This window comes from Nanorana parkeri, unplaced genomic scaffold, assembly GCF_000935625.1.
Source record: "Nanorana parkeri isolate BGI_ZX_2015 unplaced genomic scaffold, ASM93562v1 scaffold773, whole genome shotgun sequence".
Classification (NCBI taxonomy): domain Eukaryota; kingdom Metazoa; phylum Chordata; class Amphibia; order Anura; family Dicroglossidae; genus Nanorana; species Nanorana parkeri.
Window position 1 is genome coordinate 675,283 of NW_017307041.1, and position 20,704 is coordinate 695,986.

The 20,704-nt window shown below is 45.5% G+C and overlaps 1 protein-coding gene across 1 annotated transcript in view; it reads right to left on the reverse strand.

Moving 5' to 3' along the window:
- Window positions 1-15,219, reverse strand: part of LOC108793687 (potassium channel subfamily K member 9-like) — a 34,898-nt gene extending 19,679 nt beyond the window's left edge. Inside the window, exons 1-2 of the mRNA XM_018564700.1 lie at window positions 14,935-15,219; window positions 12,088-12,499 (exon numbers count right to left, since the gene is read on the reverse strand). Of these exons, the coding sequence (XP_018420202.1) occupies window positions 12,088-12,418 (331 nt within the window). The 5' untranslated portion in view covers window positions 12,419-12,499; window positions 14,935-15,219. The remainder of the gene's footprint in view (window positions 1-12,087; window positions 12,500-14,934) is intronic.
- Between the last annotated feature and the right edge of the window lie 5,485 nt (window positions 15,220-20,704).

Sequence of the window (20,704 nt, forward strand, 5' to 3'; positions counted from 1 at the left end):
CTCACTCTCCTGGCTGTCATTCCTCGTTTTCTCTCCTGGCTGTCTCTCCTTGCTCTCTCTCCTGGCTGTCTCTCCTGGCTCTCTCTCTCTCCTGGCTGTCATTCCTCGTTTTCTCTCCTGGCTGTCTCTCTTTGCTCTCTTGGCTGTCTCTCTTTGCTCTCTCCCCTGGCTGTTTCTCCTCTCTCTCTTTCCTGGCTGTCTCTCCTTGCTCTCTCTCCTGTCTGCCTCTCCTTGCTCTCTCTCTCTCCTGGCTCATCTTGCTTTATTTTGCAAACAGTGTAGTGCAACAGGCTGTGTAAACTAACATTCTTTGATGTAATACATAGCACTTCAACCACCAGTATCCACCAGAAAGGTGTCAGGGAGCTTGGCTCAGCAGACTCAGGCTGATAGGTAATCATGTGTGCACAGCTAAATAAATATACCAAAATGGAATAAAGGGGCCGCCATTCACACCCTTCGTGATCTACCAGCATCAGCTTTGAGAGCTACTGGTAGATCACGATCTACCTAATGGGCACCCCTGGTCTAGGATTACATGAAGAGACAGAAGGATTTGAGGCAGCCTACAGCCACAGATCTGTGGTTAGTTCTCCGAGATGTTCCTACTCTGGTTTTCTCCCACACTCCAAAGACATGCTAGAAAGTTAATTGGCTCCTGTCTACATTGGCCCTGTGTGTGTGTGTGTGTGTGTGTGTAATTGGGACCTTAGATTGTAAGCTCCTTTAGGGCAGGGACTGATGTGAACGTGCAATATGTAAAGTGTGTAAATTGTTGGAGCTATATAAATACCTGAAATAAATAAATAATACATTAGGCAGTTTAAGCATGGCTGAAGGTGCCCATACACTGCACGAATCTCGTACGAGAATCGTGGGAAATCCCGCGATCGTACGAGAATCGTGCAGTGTATGGAAGGCGTGCGACCGTTTCTACTGCATGGCATTCTAGAAAACCCGACGGGAATCGTACAATTCTCGGCGAGTTAGTGGCCTGCTGGTTTGACAACTGCCGAACGGGCCGGTGTGCGCACACGCACACAGCCCGTTTGCAGTGATCGTAAGCCCGCCCCTCATTGCAGTCATCGTAAGCCCGCCCCTCAGGGGGGGGGCTTGCGATGATCGCAAGTACGATCTGCCTGTCCAAGATGGGCAGATCGTACGTTTTTTTAAGTACTTTACAACCCTCGCAAGACAAAAGTCTTGCGAGGGTTGTAAAGTGTATGGGCACCTTTAGTATGGAAGGAGTCCCTGATAAGACTCCTCAGGGACTTCTTGCACGTGAACTATTGCCGGGTGAGTGTTTCCCTGTAAATAGGCAGTCAGTCAGGGGACACACGGCAGCAGAAGACATATAAGGGAGTGCGTGTCCAGGCCTGTCCAGCTTGAAAGATAAGCACTGACGTTTGACATAAAGTGAGCAGATAAAGGTCAATGATGGTGTTTAAATAGGCAGGTGGCCTGTACAGCCCAAGCTGGGCAACTTCATAGCCAGAAGGCTGCAATGTTGAGAGTGATCAGTCCGTTGACTGAGATCTAGGTTTAAATCTGTGCGAAGACAGACCGAAGATCTGAGCAGACCAAAAATAGCCAGGAGGATGAATATTTTCTTTTACATTGATGTGATGCCTACAACCCCCTCAAGGCCAACCTGCTATAAAGGTCGTTGTTGAATAATAAGAAAAGTGGGCGGACAGCCCTAAAACACAGGTTGGCGAATGGACGGAGTCCTTGAAGCTCTTCATTTAAAGCTGAAAATCTAACAGTATGCAAATATTTTATTTACAATTGTTCCTTTTGTAGTATTATATTAAACTGTAAATGACTTCACCATGTTACTAGTGTTGGGATAAAGGAGGTAAGTCACAGATCAGCATTTGTACTTTATATTTACAGTAACACCAGATGTAAAGGGAATGGGTTTTTTTATTATTTAAAATGCAAAATAAAAGATGTTTTATTATCTTATTAAGCTTCATTTGCCCCAAGAAAAAAATGGCTACAATACTATAAGTAATGCCAAAATGGCTACAATAACATAGCAGAAATAAAACAAATTGGTCTGGTCCGTAAAAGATATAAAACCACTTGTCCTGAAATGGACTAAGGGTAAACAAACCATCAAGAACAATTCAGGAGCTAACAGGCCGTTGTTTACAGTTGGGGTGCATTTACTTACATTGACAACAAAAAGAAAATTTAAGAAAAAAAGTTAGGCACCGGCTACATTTTATTAAGCACGCTGGCTCCAAGAACTTGACCAACCCAGCATCTCAATCTAAAGCTGGTCTGCGAGCCGAATGAGAAAAAGTCCTGGATTCCACCTGTGACAGACCTAGGGATGCAGAGATGTATTACTCAGGAGAACTTTGTTTGCTGTGTGTGATCTCCTGTTTAATATTTTATCTAGAGAGAGAGCTTTTTACCAATCGATTTGATTTGAACCATCCGGACTTCCATCTTGTTTGGATACCATCTCTGCTGAACATAATTTTGTGAAGGCAGCAGGCTGTCTGGGGTGGTCATTGTTTGGGATGATGGGATCAAGCTCTTATCTGATTAAGGACATTCACTAGGTTCAAAGAGTGTCTGTGCTTAAGGAATACCCATGCGGCACCCGGCTGTCTGGGGGAGGGAACTGTTCAATGTAACACACTGAACTCTTATCTGATTCTGTGAGGTATATACTCTGTGTGCTTTCTTCAATAAACCAATTCATGTTTCCATTCCAAAGTCATTGCTGTCTGATTCTTGGGGTAAGCCCATGCTATATTCACTTGCTTCTGGTTCTAGCACCCAGGGAACAGCCTTAAGATGGAGATATCCAGTCGGGGTATCAGGGAGTCCGTCACACCATTCCCATGGATGGAGAAGTCTCCCTTTTCCGGCAATTGTATTAGGACAACTGGTGCCCAAAGAGTGGCTGCAGCTGACTGGCCCAAAAATTTCCCCCCATGCTCCTTCTACAAAAGGTTATTGAAACCAACTTTGGTTGATTCAGCTGGTGCTGGCAGGGCCACCCATCGCTCAAAGTTTGCCGATTCAGCAGGAAACAGACGGAATTAGACCAATGAATTCCCAGCCCTTTTTAAATAATGCATTTACTAATCTACTCCTGTTACCCAAAATCAGCATATAGTGAGCTATTTGCTACGGATCGCTGAAGAAAGTTGTGGGATTTCTAATGTCATACAATATATAATACAGGTTCAGGAGTCCTGCATCGTATGTGAGGGTGTGCTTTAAAGTAGAACTCTGGTTAAAAATGGTCTTAACCCTTGCAGTGGGGCTACTCCTGCACTGTAAGAGTTAAGTGCTTTTTTGGTATAGGTTCAAAAAAAAAAGTTATACTCACCCAATCCTCTGAGCCAGGTTGCTCTTAGAATGGCCCCTTCTACCTCGCCCCTCATCTATTGCAGTGGTCTAAGGATCCTCGAGTCATTATGTTCTATACACAGTGTATAGGACATGAAGATGCTGGGGACATTGTATTACTGCAGTGGAGGAGGAGACACTAAGGAGGGAGCACTGTCACAGTCAGCCGGGCTCTGAGGATCAGCCGAATATAACTGTTATTTTTTAACCTAGATTTTTACCCAGAGTTCAGCTTTAATATACGGCAGAATAGTACAGCACAATGCCTGGATTCCCGTGTCTACATTGTGGAACCAATACTAACCGTCACGCTCTCCTAGCAGAGCAATATTTACAAGAAGCCTTCCAACAGGAAGGAAAAAGCCAATAACAGTTTTACGAGTGCCGGGGCGCACATACAACTAGAGTGATGCGTTCTGTTATTTCACATTATTTCGGATGTCCAAAAATAGTTGTGCTCTTACCCTCTGACACACATCAAGAGATAAATAGACATGGGGTATGACTGGGCAGCATCAGTAAGCCATTCTGAGGTCGTGTCGTCTAAGCAGACAAATTGAACAGATGGGACCATAAAAGGATATTTTGGGAGCAAAGACAAAAAATGAGTTCAGCCAGATAGAAAATCTTACAGTAAAATATGAACCATATTAGGAATTTAGATTCTGGAAGGAAAGAGGGATATCGTTATTCGAGATGAAAATCAAAGACTTTAGTAGAAGTAGTATCAGGTGTCTGATGCGCCTGCATCCCGGCAGAAGATTTAAGAAGACAGTTGAACAGGATCTGCATAAATCACTACTTATATTATTCTATTTAAAGCTGAAATCCAGTTAGATATTATAAAACCCCAACGCATGCAGTTATGTATTCAGTAATAAAAAAAAATGTAATTCATTCAGTTTATACACAACTAGTGGAAGTAACTTACGAACGGTTTGTTAACACCAAACTACTATTGTCAGGAAGCTAGAACCAGCCTGTGCGGACGAAGGTCTGATCAAGTGTCTGTGCAAGTGCTCGGGCACAGTTTGGCATGTAGAATTGTGCACAGCCGCGCGTCTCTGCGCAGGTCTGCTCTCATCTGAGCACAAATTCCACAGCGTGCACAGACATATCCACGCGCTTATTACGAACTGTGGCGCCAAATGGGCTATTTAAGGCGGAGACATCCTAGCGTCCATGCTGAGTGATCTATAGCTGTTCCCTGCTATCGATGTTCCGTTTCTTGTATTTTAATTCTGATCTCCCTTTACTATCCCGGCTTGCCTTGACCTTCCGATAGCTGTTCTGTACCCTCGAACACGGCTCGTTTTTGACCACGCTTCTGTCTGCTGGTTCTGTACTTCGCTGCCCACAAATTATTGACCTGGCCTGTCCCTGACTACACTTCGCCTGCTGTTCTGGTACCTTGTTGCCCGATTGTTGCTGACTTGGCTTGACTTGGACTTTACTATCAAAAATCTGTGTTCTTCACCTTCTTCCTGCCTGGGAGATGGCACTACTGATCCCAGCATACCCGATGACTAAGCTATCTTTGGGCACTTGTAACACTTTTTGTCTTTGGGCACCTGTTCCACCTCCATCCAGAAGTTCTTGGGCTGGAGAAGCAAGAGAGGCTGCCCTTGTCATCTCAAGCTCCCGCTATGGTATGTGACAACTATATATCTATTTACTGTCATAAATACCTTCAATAGGTGCTGCACACTAGACATGTGCGATTCGTTTCGTTGCGAATTGAAATTCGGACAAATTTTTGGAAATTCGGACATTCGGATGTATCCGAATTCCGAATTACAGATATAACGAATGCAAACGAATCCGAATTTCCGTTTCCGAAATTCGGTAGCGGTAGTTCGTTCAAACGTTCGTTTCCGTTTCTTATTCCTTTCGTTCGTTGAAGAAAAACATTTTTCCCCCTCAAATGGCACATTGCTGCAAACGAAAGAACGAATGAACGAAACGAATAAGAAACGAAACCGAAACGAACGTGCGAACGAACTACCGCTAACGAATTTCGTCCGAATTCCGAATCCGAATTGGCTTTCACACCCGAATCCCGAAAACGAAATAACACAAATCCGAATTTAAAACAAATTTTTTGGCAGAGCACATGTCTACTGCACACACCTTAACGGATAAAGGAGAAGTCCTTTCTGCCCCCCCTCACCTGGTCTTAAAGATGTCACTCTCCCCCTCCGTAGAGCTGTACTTACCAAGATCCAAACGGCATTGTTCCGCTACTGTTTAATCCAGTGCCACAGTGCTCCCTTCTGCACATACCAGCCCCATAGACCGGTGTTTCTCAACCTTTTGTCAGTCACAGCACCCTTTAAAAGCTTGCAAAATCTCGAGACAACTAGGGCTGCAGCTAACGATTATTTTCATAATCGATTAGTTGGCCGATTATTAACCAAGTCTAAAATGTAAAAAATTATATGTGTGACCCCCTCCAAAATCCATACCAGACCCTTATCCCATATGAGGGTCTGGTATGAATTTTGAGGGGGGGACCACACGTAAAAACATAAATAAAATTGTGTTCCCCTTTACATCAGAATCAACCCTTTAAAATCAGGAGCCCCCCTTGAAATGAAAACAAAACACAAAAAAGTCCCCAGCACACCTGCCACAAAACAAATTACCCTGTTAACATTATGCGTTAAAAGCAGAGGTTTTAGTTGCATGAACCTTTGACCAAAAATACGTAGAAGCCACACCGCCACCGTCAAGGCACCTCTGTAAAGTGTGATCCTAACTCTATTTATATGAGTCTCCAAGTGGGAGCATATTAATGCAGTCGATGAATTAAATGCAGGTGTACCTGGAGGCAGCCTACTCCTCCTCAAAAAGGTGCAGGGATACACTGGAGGACCAGCAACCAAAAATGCAAGCTGGGACCCCCAGTGCATCCCCACATCAAAAATATCAGATATTTAGTTATATCCTTAGTGCTTGGTAGCTCTTATTTCCACATTACACTTACTGGCGCTGATCACCTTTATTGTTTATTATAAATTTATGCGGTTACCATCTTTTTCTAGTTTGACTCCCCTTGAAATCAAAGACCCCCCCACCCTTTCAAATCAGGAGCCCTCTTCACATCAGATATAGAAATAGGGTCACCGGCATGCAGATCAAATTTGTCTATTTATTGACGTAGATGAAGCATATCACACTAGTGCAACGTGTCGGGGTCTCGAAGGATCCCCTTCCTCAGGCAAAACATGTGACATGGGTAACTGCCGTTCTCCTCCCCGCTGCAGACTCCGACTGTCAGCAGTCTCTCCTTACAGGCTTTAATCGGGTACAAAGGTCTGCGTCAGAGGGTACACAGATCACTCAGCTGATTACAGCCTGTGTGGAGAAACCGCTGACAGTCTGTAAATCTGAAGCAGGGAGGAGAACGGCAGAGTTATTGCGGCAGCAGCAGCGGTGGGAGAAGAAACGGAGGTACAGTTCCTCTGTGCCGCCAATACACGTCAGCTCGCCCGCTTGCTGCGTACCTGCTGCCAGCCGCGACACATCTTCAATCCAGCGGCCGCCAGCAATAGCCAGCCCACTATTGGCTATTTTAAATTGCAGTAGCCAATAGCAGGCTGGCTATTGCACCCGCCCACTGCCAATCAGCAGAGGTGGACCTAAAAATAAAAGTAAAATTAAAGAAAAAAATACAGAAACAAAAAAAAAAAAAAAGGGAAATATAAAGCCACCACAAAACGCCCTCGCAAAAAAAAACCTGGCTCCTAACTTTTTTAGCTGGCTCCTGCATTCAAAGACAATTTGTCAATCCCTAGTCTAGGTAGCTAACACCTACTGCTATATGTAACATAAAAGCTGCTTTCCAGCCTAAACCGCTCCGTGCTGCCGATGTTGTGACCAGAAACACAACTAGTTCTTTTCTTTGTAGACTAATTGGGAGGAAAGTGACTAACAACCATTTTTATATTGGCTCTTGGATCTAGAGATCTTGAATGATCAAACTAAAATACTAGCATTCTGTGAGCTCCAGAAACAGAAGGATATTAAAGACATTGTCTGTTTCCATGGTCACGTAACTTTCATTGCTGCAAAGATAACCTTCCATCCGTATATTTTCTTACATTTTTCCTATGGTTACGCAATATAAGAGGTAAACAGATATATCCAATGCCTCTTATATTGCGTTACCATTAGACCATCTAATTAGAATCCTAATTCCCCCCCATCATCAACTTTCCCCCAACATTAAAGAGGAACTCTGGGCAGAAATATTATTAACCCTTGCAGTAAGTGCTCGTTTTCGTCTAGGGGCGAATATAAAAAAAAGAAATGCCTGAACCTTTGAGTTGGCTGGCTGTTAGTCCGGTCCCTGCAGCTCTCTCCCTCCACCCCTAGTGGTCTAAAGTCCTGTGAGTCATCACGTCCAATACAGTCCATCGGTGCATTCCATCACTGGAGCAGAGGGACCAGCATAGCAGCCAAGTCCATCAAGTTCGTCCCTAGACAAAAACAAGCACTTAAAACAAGCTACCCCTGCACTGCAAAAGGTTAGGAAAATTTGTACCCTCGTTCACACCAGATGCAGTGCGTTCCGGCCCGATTCTGGCCAGAACGCACTGCATCGCAATGCATCCGGCTCACTATGTTGTGGGGCAGGAGGGGGCGTGGTGCCGGTCCATTGAAGTGAATGGCACCATAGCCATGGCCTCCGGCCGCAATGCGATCGGCCGCACGGGAACGCAAGGGACATTATGCCTGCGGTCTGGTCTGGTCCGAACAAAATGCTGCAAGCACTATTTTGTTTAGATCGCTGTGTGGCTGAGCTCTAAGAGTTCATAAAAATCTCGCACTGCAGTTGCCATATACTGTAGCGGTGTTTAGCAGTGGTGACAGCACAGTGAACCACAGTCCTATAGTAGTTGGTCTGTCTGGAGTTTTCCATTAACCTGAACATGTCAGCTGAGGTTGGCAGGGTGGCAGGCCATGCACTTCATACATGTCCTTGAGTGTGAGAGGACCCTGTTCAGCAAAAATTCATGCAATAATTGTAGGTGTCTACCTGGATTTAAAGAGGCTGAAGTGCAGATCACATGGCTCTATCTTAGTGCCACCATGATTACAGAGTTTTTAGAATAATGGGTGAATAATTGTACCAAAATTAGGTATCCCAACTAAATTCCAAGTTCCATTCACTCTCAGTGAAAGTAAAAATATAACATTTCTTGTTAGGGGTTACTGAATTTAAAACATCATCCACTATAACCCCCTCCCACCCACAATCTGTATATGAACGCTCCCCAGCATGATGTCAAATACAGAGGACACAATAAAGCTGCTGACATTTCACATTGCTGCTAACTTACAATCCCGGCCGTCAATGACAACCTAGGTCCCCACTGACTAATCGAAGTGGTTCCCGGTCATGTGACCTCTATGTCAGCTAGGATAGAATGATTGCATGCAGGCTGCGTCCTCCCGTCACCCTAAGCTCAGTATACCGCGAGCTGCAGCTCGGGGTATACAGCGAGCTGCTGCTCGCGGTATACTGAGATGCCGCAGCTGAAGCGGATCCCGACAATTATGCCAGGATCCGCCCAGCTGCGTGAGTGACAGCTGGCTCTGCCTATCTAGAGGCAGAGCCAGCTGTACCCGCCCCCTCCCCCGTCCGATCCGCCAGTTAGCGCTGGCTTATCGGAGCGGGGGCAATCCAGCCCCTCCTGATCCTGTCACAGCTCTCTGCCGTGACAGGATCGAGAGGTGAGCGAACGCCTGTATGTGTTCGCTCAGCTCCCGATCTACTGAGCCGACCTGTGACAGTCTCATTGTCACAGGTCAGCTAGAACTATGAGGTGAGTGAAAAGCACTCACTTCATAGTTCTCCTTTAAGTGATATTAAAGTCAAAATTGTATTATGTTATGCTAATTAAATCACTTACAATGGATGCTGCTCCTTGAGGTTTGAAAGTTTTAGTTTTCTGCAGAATCAGCTGGTCCCATGAGCACTGTTCCTGATACCCTGTTTTACGGTGGCTCCTTTCCCTTGCAGGGTCTTATAGAGGCAACCTCGTGTGTGCTAGTAAACTGTGTGTGCCTCCACAAACACACAGGGACAGCAAGGCAAGTCATTCCCCCCCCCCCCCCCTGGCTCCCCCCTCCTTCAAGCTAGTACATGAACAGTTGCTGTAGACTGCTCTGCTGTCCCTTATGATCTTGTACTGGACAGGAAGTTCAGGGAAGCCGAGCTGAGAGAGTTACAACTATTTGAAAACATGATGACTGTAAGTGCTTGGGCAAAAACTGAAAGAAATACTTTACTGTGCAATGTACCGTATATTTGTTTGCTCTGGATTCATGATTAAAACAAGTTTGAAAGTTTAATACTTCTTTAATAAATGTGTATAAAAACTATTAAGATGTGCAAATTAGTCACAGACTTACCGTTAACTTAACCAATGCATGCGGACGCTGCGGAATTTGGTCTGTGCAGTAATGGCCTCTGGTCACAAAAGGTCACAAAAGGGTTAAAGTGGATCTGCACTAGACATTGTTAGTAGTCAGCGAATACAAGGTAAGTGGTGGATAGTAACCACCATGAGGTGCCAGATCTGCCCATACTTGTAATCAGCCTCCTGTCTAGGACACAAGACTTCCCTAAAATGCCCCAACACCCCCTGCCCGGATCCCACAATGCAACAATCAATGCAGAGACACCTATTGCCACGTACTGCCACATAGGGGCACAGACGCTGCGTAAGCCTAAGCTTTTTTTTGTAAACATGGAGCTTTAAGACATGTTTCATTCTCAGAAGCAAGTCACTCTAAGCTGTAACATGTAAACGTGAATGTGAAATTTGGGGACCTCCAATAAATACCTTGTAATCCTGCCAGTCCTCATGATGATGGAGGGACTTTCTGCTGGATCTTGACCACGCTAATCACAGAAGCAGATCCATGCTAGTGTGGTCATGTTGCGTCCCTTCTTCCCTTACAACATCGGAGGAGTTTGTGGCCCCGTCGGCGCCTCTCCATTCAACAAAATGAGATTTTTAAAATCAACTTTTGTTGAAGGAGACAAGCCGAGAAGTCTTGACCAAACAATGACTGCAGCCAATGACAGCACATACACAGTAGGATGGTTGTGGGTGATAAAGAAGTCACAGCAGGCTCCCAAATCCAAGATGGCAGCATGGGAACCTAACAAGCTATGAAGACTTTGGTTTTGCGGAAGACAGTGCTGTAAGTAGGTGTTTTTGAAAGAAAAGTACTTGTAGCTGCTGACATTGAACTTTTTCAAAACCAGGTCTCAAGCAGCCTTTCTCAACCAGGGTGCCTCCAAATGTTCACACGGTGTTATGCCTTTCCATGGTGCTGGCAGGCTTCTGATGTGAAGGGTGCTTCTGATGTGAAGAAGGTGGGCTTCTGATGTGAAGGAGGCTACTGATGTAAAGAGGGAAGGGTTATGATGTGAACAGGGCTCTTGATATGAAGGGGGACTCTGATGTAAAGGGCACTCCTGGTGTGAAAGGGCGGTCTCTGATTTTAAAGGTGGGGCTCTGATGTGAAGGTGGGTTTCTGATGTGAAGGGGGCTATTGATGTAAAGGAGGAAGGGTTTCTGATGTGAAAGGGGGACCCTGATGTGAAAAGGAGATTTTCATATTATTATCATAATCTGTTTAAAGGCAGGCTCTGATGTAAAGAAGTGGGCTTCTGATGTGAAGGGGGCTGTTGATGTAAAGGGGGGAGGGTTTTGTATGTGAAGAGACAACGCTGATGTGAAAGAAGGGGGCTCCTAATGTAAAGGGGGACTTTGATGTGAAAGGCATGATTCTGATTTGAAGAGTGGGACTCTGATGTGAACGGGGGCTCCTGATTTGAAAGGGAAGCTCTGATGTGAAGGGAGGTGTTGATATAAAGGGGAGAATTTCTGATGTGAAGAGGGTTCTTGATGTGAATGGGAGATTTTGATGTAAATGGTGGCATTCTGATCTAAAGGTGGGGGACTCTGATGTGAACGGGTGCTCCTGATATGAAAGGGAAACTCCGATGTGAAGGGGAAAGCCTCTTTTCTTGTGTGTGTTTTTATGTTGGTCCCCATTAAGATCCATCCCAGACCACTATCTGGGATAAAGGGGGGAGTGTTTATGGATTTTGGAGGGGCCACATTTTTCTTTTTTGTACATTTTAGAATGGGGTTCCTCGAGATTTGGCATACTTTAAGAGGGAGCCGTGACTAAAATAAGAAAACGCTGCTCTAAAGTCTGTCTACACAAGCCATAGAGGTAATTGTAAGATCCGTTTCAGTAAAATCTGGTGGCTTAACCTGGACGAGCAAAAATCCAACCTGACAATCAAAGGTTACTTTCAGCAACCCAGACAATTGTCTTTGACTTCGCTCAGGCTCTTTGTGAGATTATTGAGCTATTCTGCATCTAACGCAAAGAGTTGTAAACGAAGAAATTATTTAAACCTGCTATAAGAATCAACTGCAAAATGCCAAATATGGAAGGCAATTTCACGAAGGTTTTATTCTGACGGTAAAAGCTTTCAGAGGCTGAAAAAAAAGAGATCTGTATGTTGTAATTCAGCATGCAATCAGTATGGAAAGTTAAAGTGTCTCTTCTCAGCACGTAATGCAACATTTATTACAATCTGTGGTACGAAGAGGGAGGAGAACATACGCTGCTCTCCCTCGGGAATGAAAGTGATTGAATGAAAAGGCAAACTCTTACCTATGGTAGTAATTACTGTAATAGCAAAATAAAAGGAGCCGGCAAATTTCCACTGCTTGCCTGCACGGTGAGGCTCGGACTGCAGAACCACACGCTCAATCTCTCGATAGTCCTCATCGGAGAAATGATATTTCTTTTTTAGGTCAGTCCTTTTTTCCTCCAAGATCCGTTTCCTGGAGCTTTCAGACTCCGATTCCAGGGCATCAAAGACGGCGGCTCCCACCAAGAGATACGAGAACATGCACAGGATCAGAGAGAGAGTCCTTATATTCTGCTTCTTCATTTTGTGCAGGAAGACTGATAATCCCGACTTAAACATCAAACTGGACATTCATTTACAGGCTGACCTGCCGATGTTCAAATTCTACTGAAGGAGCTGGCGCCAGGCAAACCCACAAGCCATTGGTGACACCTAAAATATAAAAAGGAGAAAGACTGTGATCAGGGCATGTATCACACGGAAGAAGAGCAGCACGATATCAAACACAACTATGCATTTGACTCGCTTGTTCTAATATGTCACAAGGTGTGAAAATTGGGAGACGTTTGACAAGCAGACTAAATATTACTGGATTCCCACAAATCAGAACAGATGGGTATCATTTCCTTTTTATATGCAGTGTTCGCATATAAGGATTAGGGCAGGGGTGGGCAACCTTGGCATGCCAATTGTTATGGAACTACAAGTACCATGAGGCATTGCAAGACTCTGACAGCCACAGGAATGACTCCTAGAGACATGATTGGATTTGTAGTTTTAACGCAGCTGGAGTGCCACGGTTGCCTACTCCTGGGTTAGAGTATCACACTTAAAGTGGACCATCAGTCTACAAACTGAATTTGTGTCTCTGCAACCCTGCACAATCTGAAACCCCGTTTCTCTTGCGTTCATTGAAGGACACAGAGGAGATCTTGATCTCTGACCGATAGGTGGCGCTATAACCCATCAGTCTCCAATCAAGATTGGATAGATCTCTAATGTGTCCTTCAATGAATGCAGAAGTAGGGATTTAGGTGAGTACAAAAAAAATCCTATTTTCCGGGTGTCTACATGGCAGCATACGTTTTGGAACCATAGTATTGCTGCCATGTATAGGCATCAGGAAAGGAAAATTATGGAAGGGTAAGTATTCCATTTTAGATTTTTCTGGTGTCTACATGACAACATACCTATGGTTCCAAAACATATGCTGCCATGTATAGGCACCAGGAAAGGAAAATTACAGAAGGATAAGTATTACATTTTCCGTTTTCTCTTCCATTCACTGAGCGACACAGCAGAGATCTTGATCTCTGACCGATGGGTTATAGGACCACATATCAGTCAGATATCAAAATCTCAGCTGTGTCCTTCAATAAACGTGGAGAAAAAATCCTGTTTTTTACTTTGTTTTTCTTTTTTTGCCCTCTGCCCTCCATTCTCTTCTAGGTGTCTCTCCTGCTGAAGCCTCCAGAGATATGCACATCACACTTCCCAGGTGGCATCATCTTCTATTCTGCTTATGGAGAAGGACGGACCTGGCGCACCTCATCGAGAGGGTCAGGCTGCCTGAACCTGGGAGAAAGCTGCCTCCTGATGACCAAAGGCAGAAAAATTGCGGCACAGGAGTGCAGTAGCAGATTACCGGAGATCAACGCTGCATTCGCTGTTATATCCAGCTAACCCAGAGAAAATTATGACAGATACCCATCTGCTTCTGTTCTAGTGACAAAGACAAAAGTCACCATGTCAGATAGAGTGGCTCTTCCGGACAGGGACATAGAAATGAAACAAAAAAACACCACCACCCCCCTATCCCAAACCAATTAGTTCCGGGGAGGCCGGAGAGACACATTCCAAGTAAAAATTAGCCTGGGCTTGGTGGGATCCCAATTCACCCAAGCCCGCTCAAAAGTCTGACATTACAATCAGAGATGAGCCTGAGCGCGGTGGGAACCCAGGTCACCTAAGCCCGCTCAAAAGTCTGACATTACAAGTAGAGATGAGCCTGAGCGCGGTGGGAACCCAAGTCACCCAAGCCCACTCAAAAGTCTGACATTACAAGTAGAGATGAGCCTGAGCGCGGTGGGTACTCAGTTCACCCAAGCCCGCTCAAAAGTCTGACATTACAAGTAGAGATGAGCCTGAGCTTGGAGGGATTCCAGGTCACCCAAGCCCGCTCAAAAGTCTGACATTACAAGTAAAGATGAGCCTGGGCTTGGTGGAAACCCAGTTTACCCAGGCCTGCTCAAAAGCCAGACCGCCACACCCTTCTCCCTACCCAATCAGTGACGTAGAGCTGCAGGGCGGGGAATGCTCCTGCCGCCATTGATTAGGTCAGAAGGTGGGGGTGGCGGTCAGACTTTTGAGCAGGCTTGGGTGAACTGGATTTCCACCAAGCCCAGGCTCATCTCTACTTGTAATCCATTGATAACCACTTCCGGCTGCAAAACCCAAGTTCCACACACACAGGGGCCAGAGGAATAGCCTGCAGGAGCCCAAGCATTACGCTGATTGCAATCGCAATGCTCTGCAGACTCCAATGCAAAAAATAATAATGATCATGATGATGATAATAATAAAAACACAATTTTGTTCTTAATATAAATGCATTTCTGCATTCTTTGCAAAAAGCTGAATATGCCTTTAAATCTCTACAACGTAGGAAATATGATTAAGACCAACAGTACTGTTTATAAAAATACATAAGAGGCAGGACCACCCCTCCGATGACAAGTTGTACTAAGATACACATGGAGCATGTATGTGAAATCTATTAGTATTTAGTGCACATGTATGATCTTCAGTAGATCAGGAAGAGCCCCTCCATCTGATTATGTCATGCTAGTAATGAAAGATCTGCTTACCTTCTATAAGTATTGGGAGGCCTGTCTGTCATCTTGTTGCACCCCCCTTTGTTCTTCATCATCAGAACCGATACTAATGATAAGAAGATGCTCCCATGGTCTGGGCTGGCCGCGTGCACGCCCCCTTCACCTGTCCGCTGCGCGCTCCCGCCCGCACACCTGCAGACGCCCTCCGGTCCGCGCCGCCTGTCTGCTCTCCATCACTCCCTGGTGCCTTTTGAACTGGCGCGCGACAGGCTGCTGTCTCAGCAGGTGCGGCGGGAGTGCGCAGGCGCGGCGCTTTAACCCTTGCCTGGGGGGTGCAGCATCGCCTTGGAGATGTGCCATAGCAACAGAGACCGATTTACTCCCACTTAGCAACGTGTATCTACCCATCAGCTGCGCTTCTGTGCTGGATGCGGGTGACCAGGGTCTAGGCGCGCCCCTTGTTCTTGTCTCTAAAGGATCATTCCAATCTTATTCCAGTCTGATTATTAAAGTTACTTCTCTTAAAGGGGAACTTCACTCCCCTCTCGGATTTTTTTTTTAACCACTTGCCATCTGGAGCGTTGTCTTAATTTTTGCACAAACGAGCAAATCTGAATTTTCTGCTAGAAAACAGTTTAAAACAATTATATATTGTCTGAAAGCAGAGTGCTTGTAGAATTTAAAAAAATGCTAGAAGTTTTTGTGGCACGAAATTTGTCAAATATGGGGATAAAATACAGTAAAACTGAAACAGAATATAATATCCGATTTTTTGGCAAAATATAAAAGATGGAGTTGTGTCGGGTACATGTCAAACCTAAGGAGAACTATGCGGTTAAAGGAGAACTATGGTGTCAGTGTTTTTCCCCATAGTTCTCCTTAGGGTAACGGGAGGACACAAACTAGCGTCCTCCCGTTACCCTAAGCTCAGTATTCAGCGAGCTACAGCTCGCGGTATACTGAGATGCCGGAGCGGATCCCGCCTTAGACGTCGGGATCCGCCCAGCTGCGTGAGTGACAGCTGGCTCTGCCTATCTAGAGGCAGAGCCACCTGTACCCGCTCCCTCCCCCGTCCGATCCGCCAGTCAGCGCTGGCGGGGAATCCAGCCCCTCCCCTGTCACGGCAGAGAGCCATGACAGGATCGAGAGGTGAGCGAACGCCGGTATGTGTTCGCTCACTTCTCGATCTACTGAGCCGACCTGTGACAGTCTCATTGTCACAGGTTGGCTAGAACTATGAGGTGAGTGGAAAGCACTCACCTAATAGTTCTCCTTTAAGGGCCGGTTCACACCATCTCTAGTGCGTTCCGGCAGGGTTAGTGGCTGGATTGCATAATTGAAGCCTCCCGCGTTCTGGGGCGAGAGGGGGCTTGGCGGTGCCATACAGGCACTATTTTTTGTGATCGCACCGGACCGCGGGCATTTCTCTACCACGTGTTCTGGAGAGGGTGGGAGGGAGACGTGTCTTGACATGAATTGTCTTGACTTGTCTCGACATGAATGGCACTGCCAGGCCCCCCAGAACACGGGAAGCTTCAATTGTGCATTCTGGCCACTAACTGTGCTTGAACGCAATGGAGATGGTGTGAACCGGCCTAATTGCATGCCCCCGTGAAATGGCAAAAACTTTTACCGCTCATCAGTTTAGTGTTAACAGTGATTGATGGCCCTTTGAATTATCAGCAAGCAAGACTCATATTGACTCACTTTTGACAGAACGAAGGCCCCTGAAGAAGGGATGAACTCCATGAAAGATAGGAGACCTCTTATATTGAGTTATATATAACATATTATCACACAAAAAGATTTTTGGTGAGATTCGGTGAAAGAACAATATTTTCTAAAGTTTGCCTACCTTTATATTATGCTTTCTGCTTTACCATAAGGCCTTTCCTGGCCAATCAGGGAGTGACCAGTGATGTAAACTTCTGTATAGATACTAAGCTAAATGTGCTCTCTTCTCTATGGTGAGTAACTGTCACAAATTCAGTTGACCAGAGACAATGGATGGTTGTCTTGGATGTGGGCACACTGTCTTTTAAAAATTATCTTTCTTTCTAAGGCCTCATTGACAAGAGAAAAGGCCGGATCGGGCAGCTCCTGAGAAGGACAGGTGCTGTGTGTGATTGGTGCGCAGCCCCTGTCCTTCCCTATGGAATACGAGGCCATACGCCACCCTACACTCACCCCAAGTGTAGGTCTGTACCATCCTGTCAGCGTACGAGTACGCTCACCTGCACCCGCATGGACGTGCAGGGTGGGCGAGCATAGGACAGCATATTGCCACATACACCCATAGAGAAGGACAGGGGCTGCGTACTAATCACACACAGCACCTGTCCTTCCCGGGAGCTGCCCGATACGGCCACACACGCAGCACGAAGCTGTACGTGCCAGCCGTTTCCCGTGTGAATGAGGCATAATTGTGTGCTTGCTCAGGCTGCCCAAGTGTAATTATAATATAGTAAGTAGTGCACCTAAAACTGATATTTTGATGTTTGGTAAATGCTGGACAGTTAAACCACCTGACAATTGTCTTACATCTTGGGCTTGGGTCCAAGACCCAAGTCTTGGACATAGATCTCTGTGCTTGAGTTCCTGGGTTTGCACACGTACTGTGGCAATTATGAGAGTCCTTCCTCTTTAAAGGTTTATTTCCATTTATATTTTGGAGAATGAAAAAAGATGAGCTCAAAAATGTCATGATGAACATCCAGGCAGGCAGGAACAGAGTCAAGAGCAGGAGCGCCCACTATTTTTCGTCTGGAGATCTACTTTTCAAATGACGAGCTCATTGAGATCTACCAACGAAAAAACACCTGCATTCAGGGGCGGGAGGGGGCGTAGGCTGCGCAGACAGGCCCCTCGCCCACAGTGGGATCGCCTGCATTAGTGCCTGTGTTCCAGTCCAGTGCGATCCGCAAAAATGCTGCGAGCACTATTTTTGCAGATCGCACTGGACCGGAATGCAGGCACTAATGTGCCTGCGTTCCGAGTGCGGGCGATCGCACTGTGGGCGATGCCATTGACTTCAATACAGCTCCACACCCCCTCCCGCACCGGAACGCAGGGAGTCGGCCTGCTTGCATTCCAGTACATTACAGGTCCCGGCGTCCTGTCCTCCCGTGGTGCTCGTGTGGCCGACGTTGCACATGGGGTGTCCTGCACCTTTCCATCTGCAGCGTCTGACACATTCAGCTGACAGCCGCACGAGCACCACGGGAGCATAGCCGTAGCCAGCTCCTATTGCGCCTGAGGCAAGGGGAAAAAAACAGTTTTTTAAATTTATTTTTTACTATTTTTTATTTTATTAGGCGGAGCCGCTGTGACAGAATGGACGAGCAGTGAGGGGAGAGAGAGGCACCGGCTGTCAGATGCTGTCACTGCTCTGCATTAATTAGTGACAGCGGCTCCGTCCTCCCCCGCCGCCGGTTCCTTCACTTCTTCTCGGATCCCCGCTGGGGAGAGCAGCGGGGATCCAGAGAAGCAGCGGGAGGAGAGAACATGGCGATCTACCAGTGATCGCTACGCGATCAACTGGTAGATCGCGATCGACCTTGTGGGCACCCCTGGTCAAGAGTTATGGCTGGGAGATCTCTTTGTTGGAGTACCCAAAACATATAATAAGCTGGGCCTGGCTCAGACCACTCAACTCCACAATGTACCAAACTATGCCTTTATATGGACTGACCCATTAATGGGAGGAGGAGGGAAGGGAAGATACACCAGTTGTTGCAGTGACAGTCAGATCTCTAGCCAAGTAACAGAAATAAGAATAGAAAAATACATTTCTGAGGATTAATGGTTAGTTGGTATCAGCTATTACCCACAGACATGATGACCATCACCCAGTTCAGGTAAAACTGACTGGATTGGCTAACAGAATTCTGCTTAGCTGAGAAATATTAAGTATCTAATTTGCAGCTATAAAAACAACATGAATGCAATTAGTTGTTTTATGTGCCTGTATAATAAAGTGTATTTCTACTTTTGCAGTCCAATTTGAGAAAACAGCTTTATGTGTTTATGTCATTATACCCTGCCCGGCTTCCTGATTGGCCGGGGAGGCCGGCTCCATCATCCCTCGTCACCAAGGGAACATGGACAAGGGAACATGGAGCCGGCTTCTCGGCCAATCAGGAAGCCGGGCAGCGTGTAATGACTCTCTGCCCGGCTTTCTGATACCTGAAGTTTGGGTATCGGACTAGGCATTGGAGCATTTGGGCAAGTACGGGTGCTCGCCCAAATACTCGGTATCGGTGCAACCCTACTATTAATGACATACAATGCAAAAGCCAGGGTTGTAATCCTTGAACCCTGTGTTAGGACAAGCAGTGTTCAAATCTACATTACAGGTTGGAATGAAATGAGCCAGCACAGCAAAGATAGGGTTAATAAACCCCTCACTCTTCACAGCCCCTCCTAACATTACAAAGAAGGAGAAGCATGTAGAAATTTTAACCCGTTAAGAAGCCAAGAAACCCTTACCTAAGTAAAAGCAATTTAAACTGCAAGAAGCATTTTTTAAATATATTGTTTAGCTTATACTATGTGAGTGGGAACAAATAACAAATATACAATAGGCATTATCCCAATTTGGCTGCAAAAGTGGAATTACACTTTAAATACATCAGGGTTTCCCTAAGGACTCTTTTGTCTAAGCATTTTGTATTAGTAGTCCATCTTATACGTCTAATAGCAAATTTGTCATGCGCATTAATGGGTTAATTATTTCTTTCCACTGATAGCAATTACAGGTGGTAATTGTAACATTATGTGAAGAAGAGTTTGATGGATCCTCTCAAGAGTGAAGCACATAGGTGACTGAAGTAGACTATTGATTAAATAATAAGTGCTTTTCTCGTTAACAGAGAACTGCTGTTCTTTGAAATAAGACATTCGTTTCCAAGACAATGGGATCAGTCTGGTCAGTTGCCTTCATCTCTTCCATATTTAGATAAGTGAGTGTTTTGTCTCATCCCTGACTGACAAAAATGACTGAATCACTTGCAACCTAACATCAAAAGCGTTTAAATAGAAAAACAAGACAACCCATGGATTATATTAAAGTCCTGCCGCTTCATCCGTCAGGTTTTTATTTCTGTCTGTGACCTCTAGGGATGAGATTTGGGTTCGTCATTGCCATGAGTTTAAGAAACTTCAGTGATTGAGCTTCGCATTCTGGGCAAATTTACCTAAGATTAATTATTTGTAACCATAAAGCACTGCCTGCTCGTTAAGCCTAGGTCAGATGGCTTAGAAGGACCAATAATGGGGGCTTTGCCACGTGTCACCCCCCTCACTATAAAAGAGTGGGTTTCAAGCAGTTGGAGTAATTTAGAGAGAGTGGGCAGTCTGTGCCGGGAGAGTTAGTTGCTGCATGTTGTTATACAGTGCTATATTGTGCTAAATTACTGTGGATTGCAGTGTGGTAGGCTATATATTTTTGTGTACCCACACCCCTGTATTCATAAAGGTCTTTGACAGGGGTTTGTACCAACACACTTTTTTTGCTAAAGGGTGTCACTCTTTCCCATTCTAGAAAGTTGGGAGGTATGCTTTTTAGGACTACTTTGTGTAATTGATGCTTAGCTGAGCCGTGCCCTTGTAGTCTTTTTTGTGTTGTTGTTGCTTTATTTGAGGGGGTTTTATTTTATCCATTTTTTTTTGCTAGGTTAAAAAAATGGGCTGGGGTGTAGTGTAGGGCCTTTTTTTTTAAAGGGGCAGGTCGTCCACAGTGTACACTTGTTGCTGACAACAAAGGCAAATTTGCCCTTTGTTGGCACCACGTTACTGCATACTC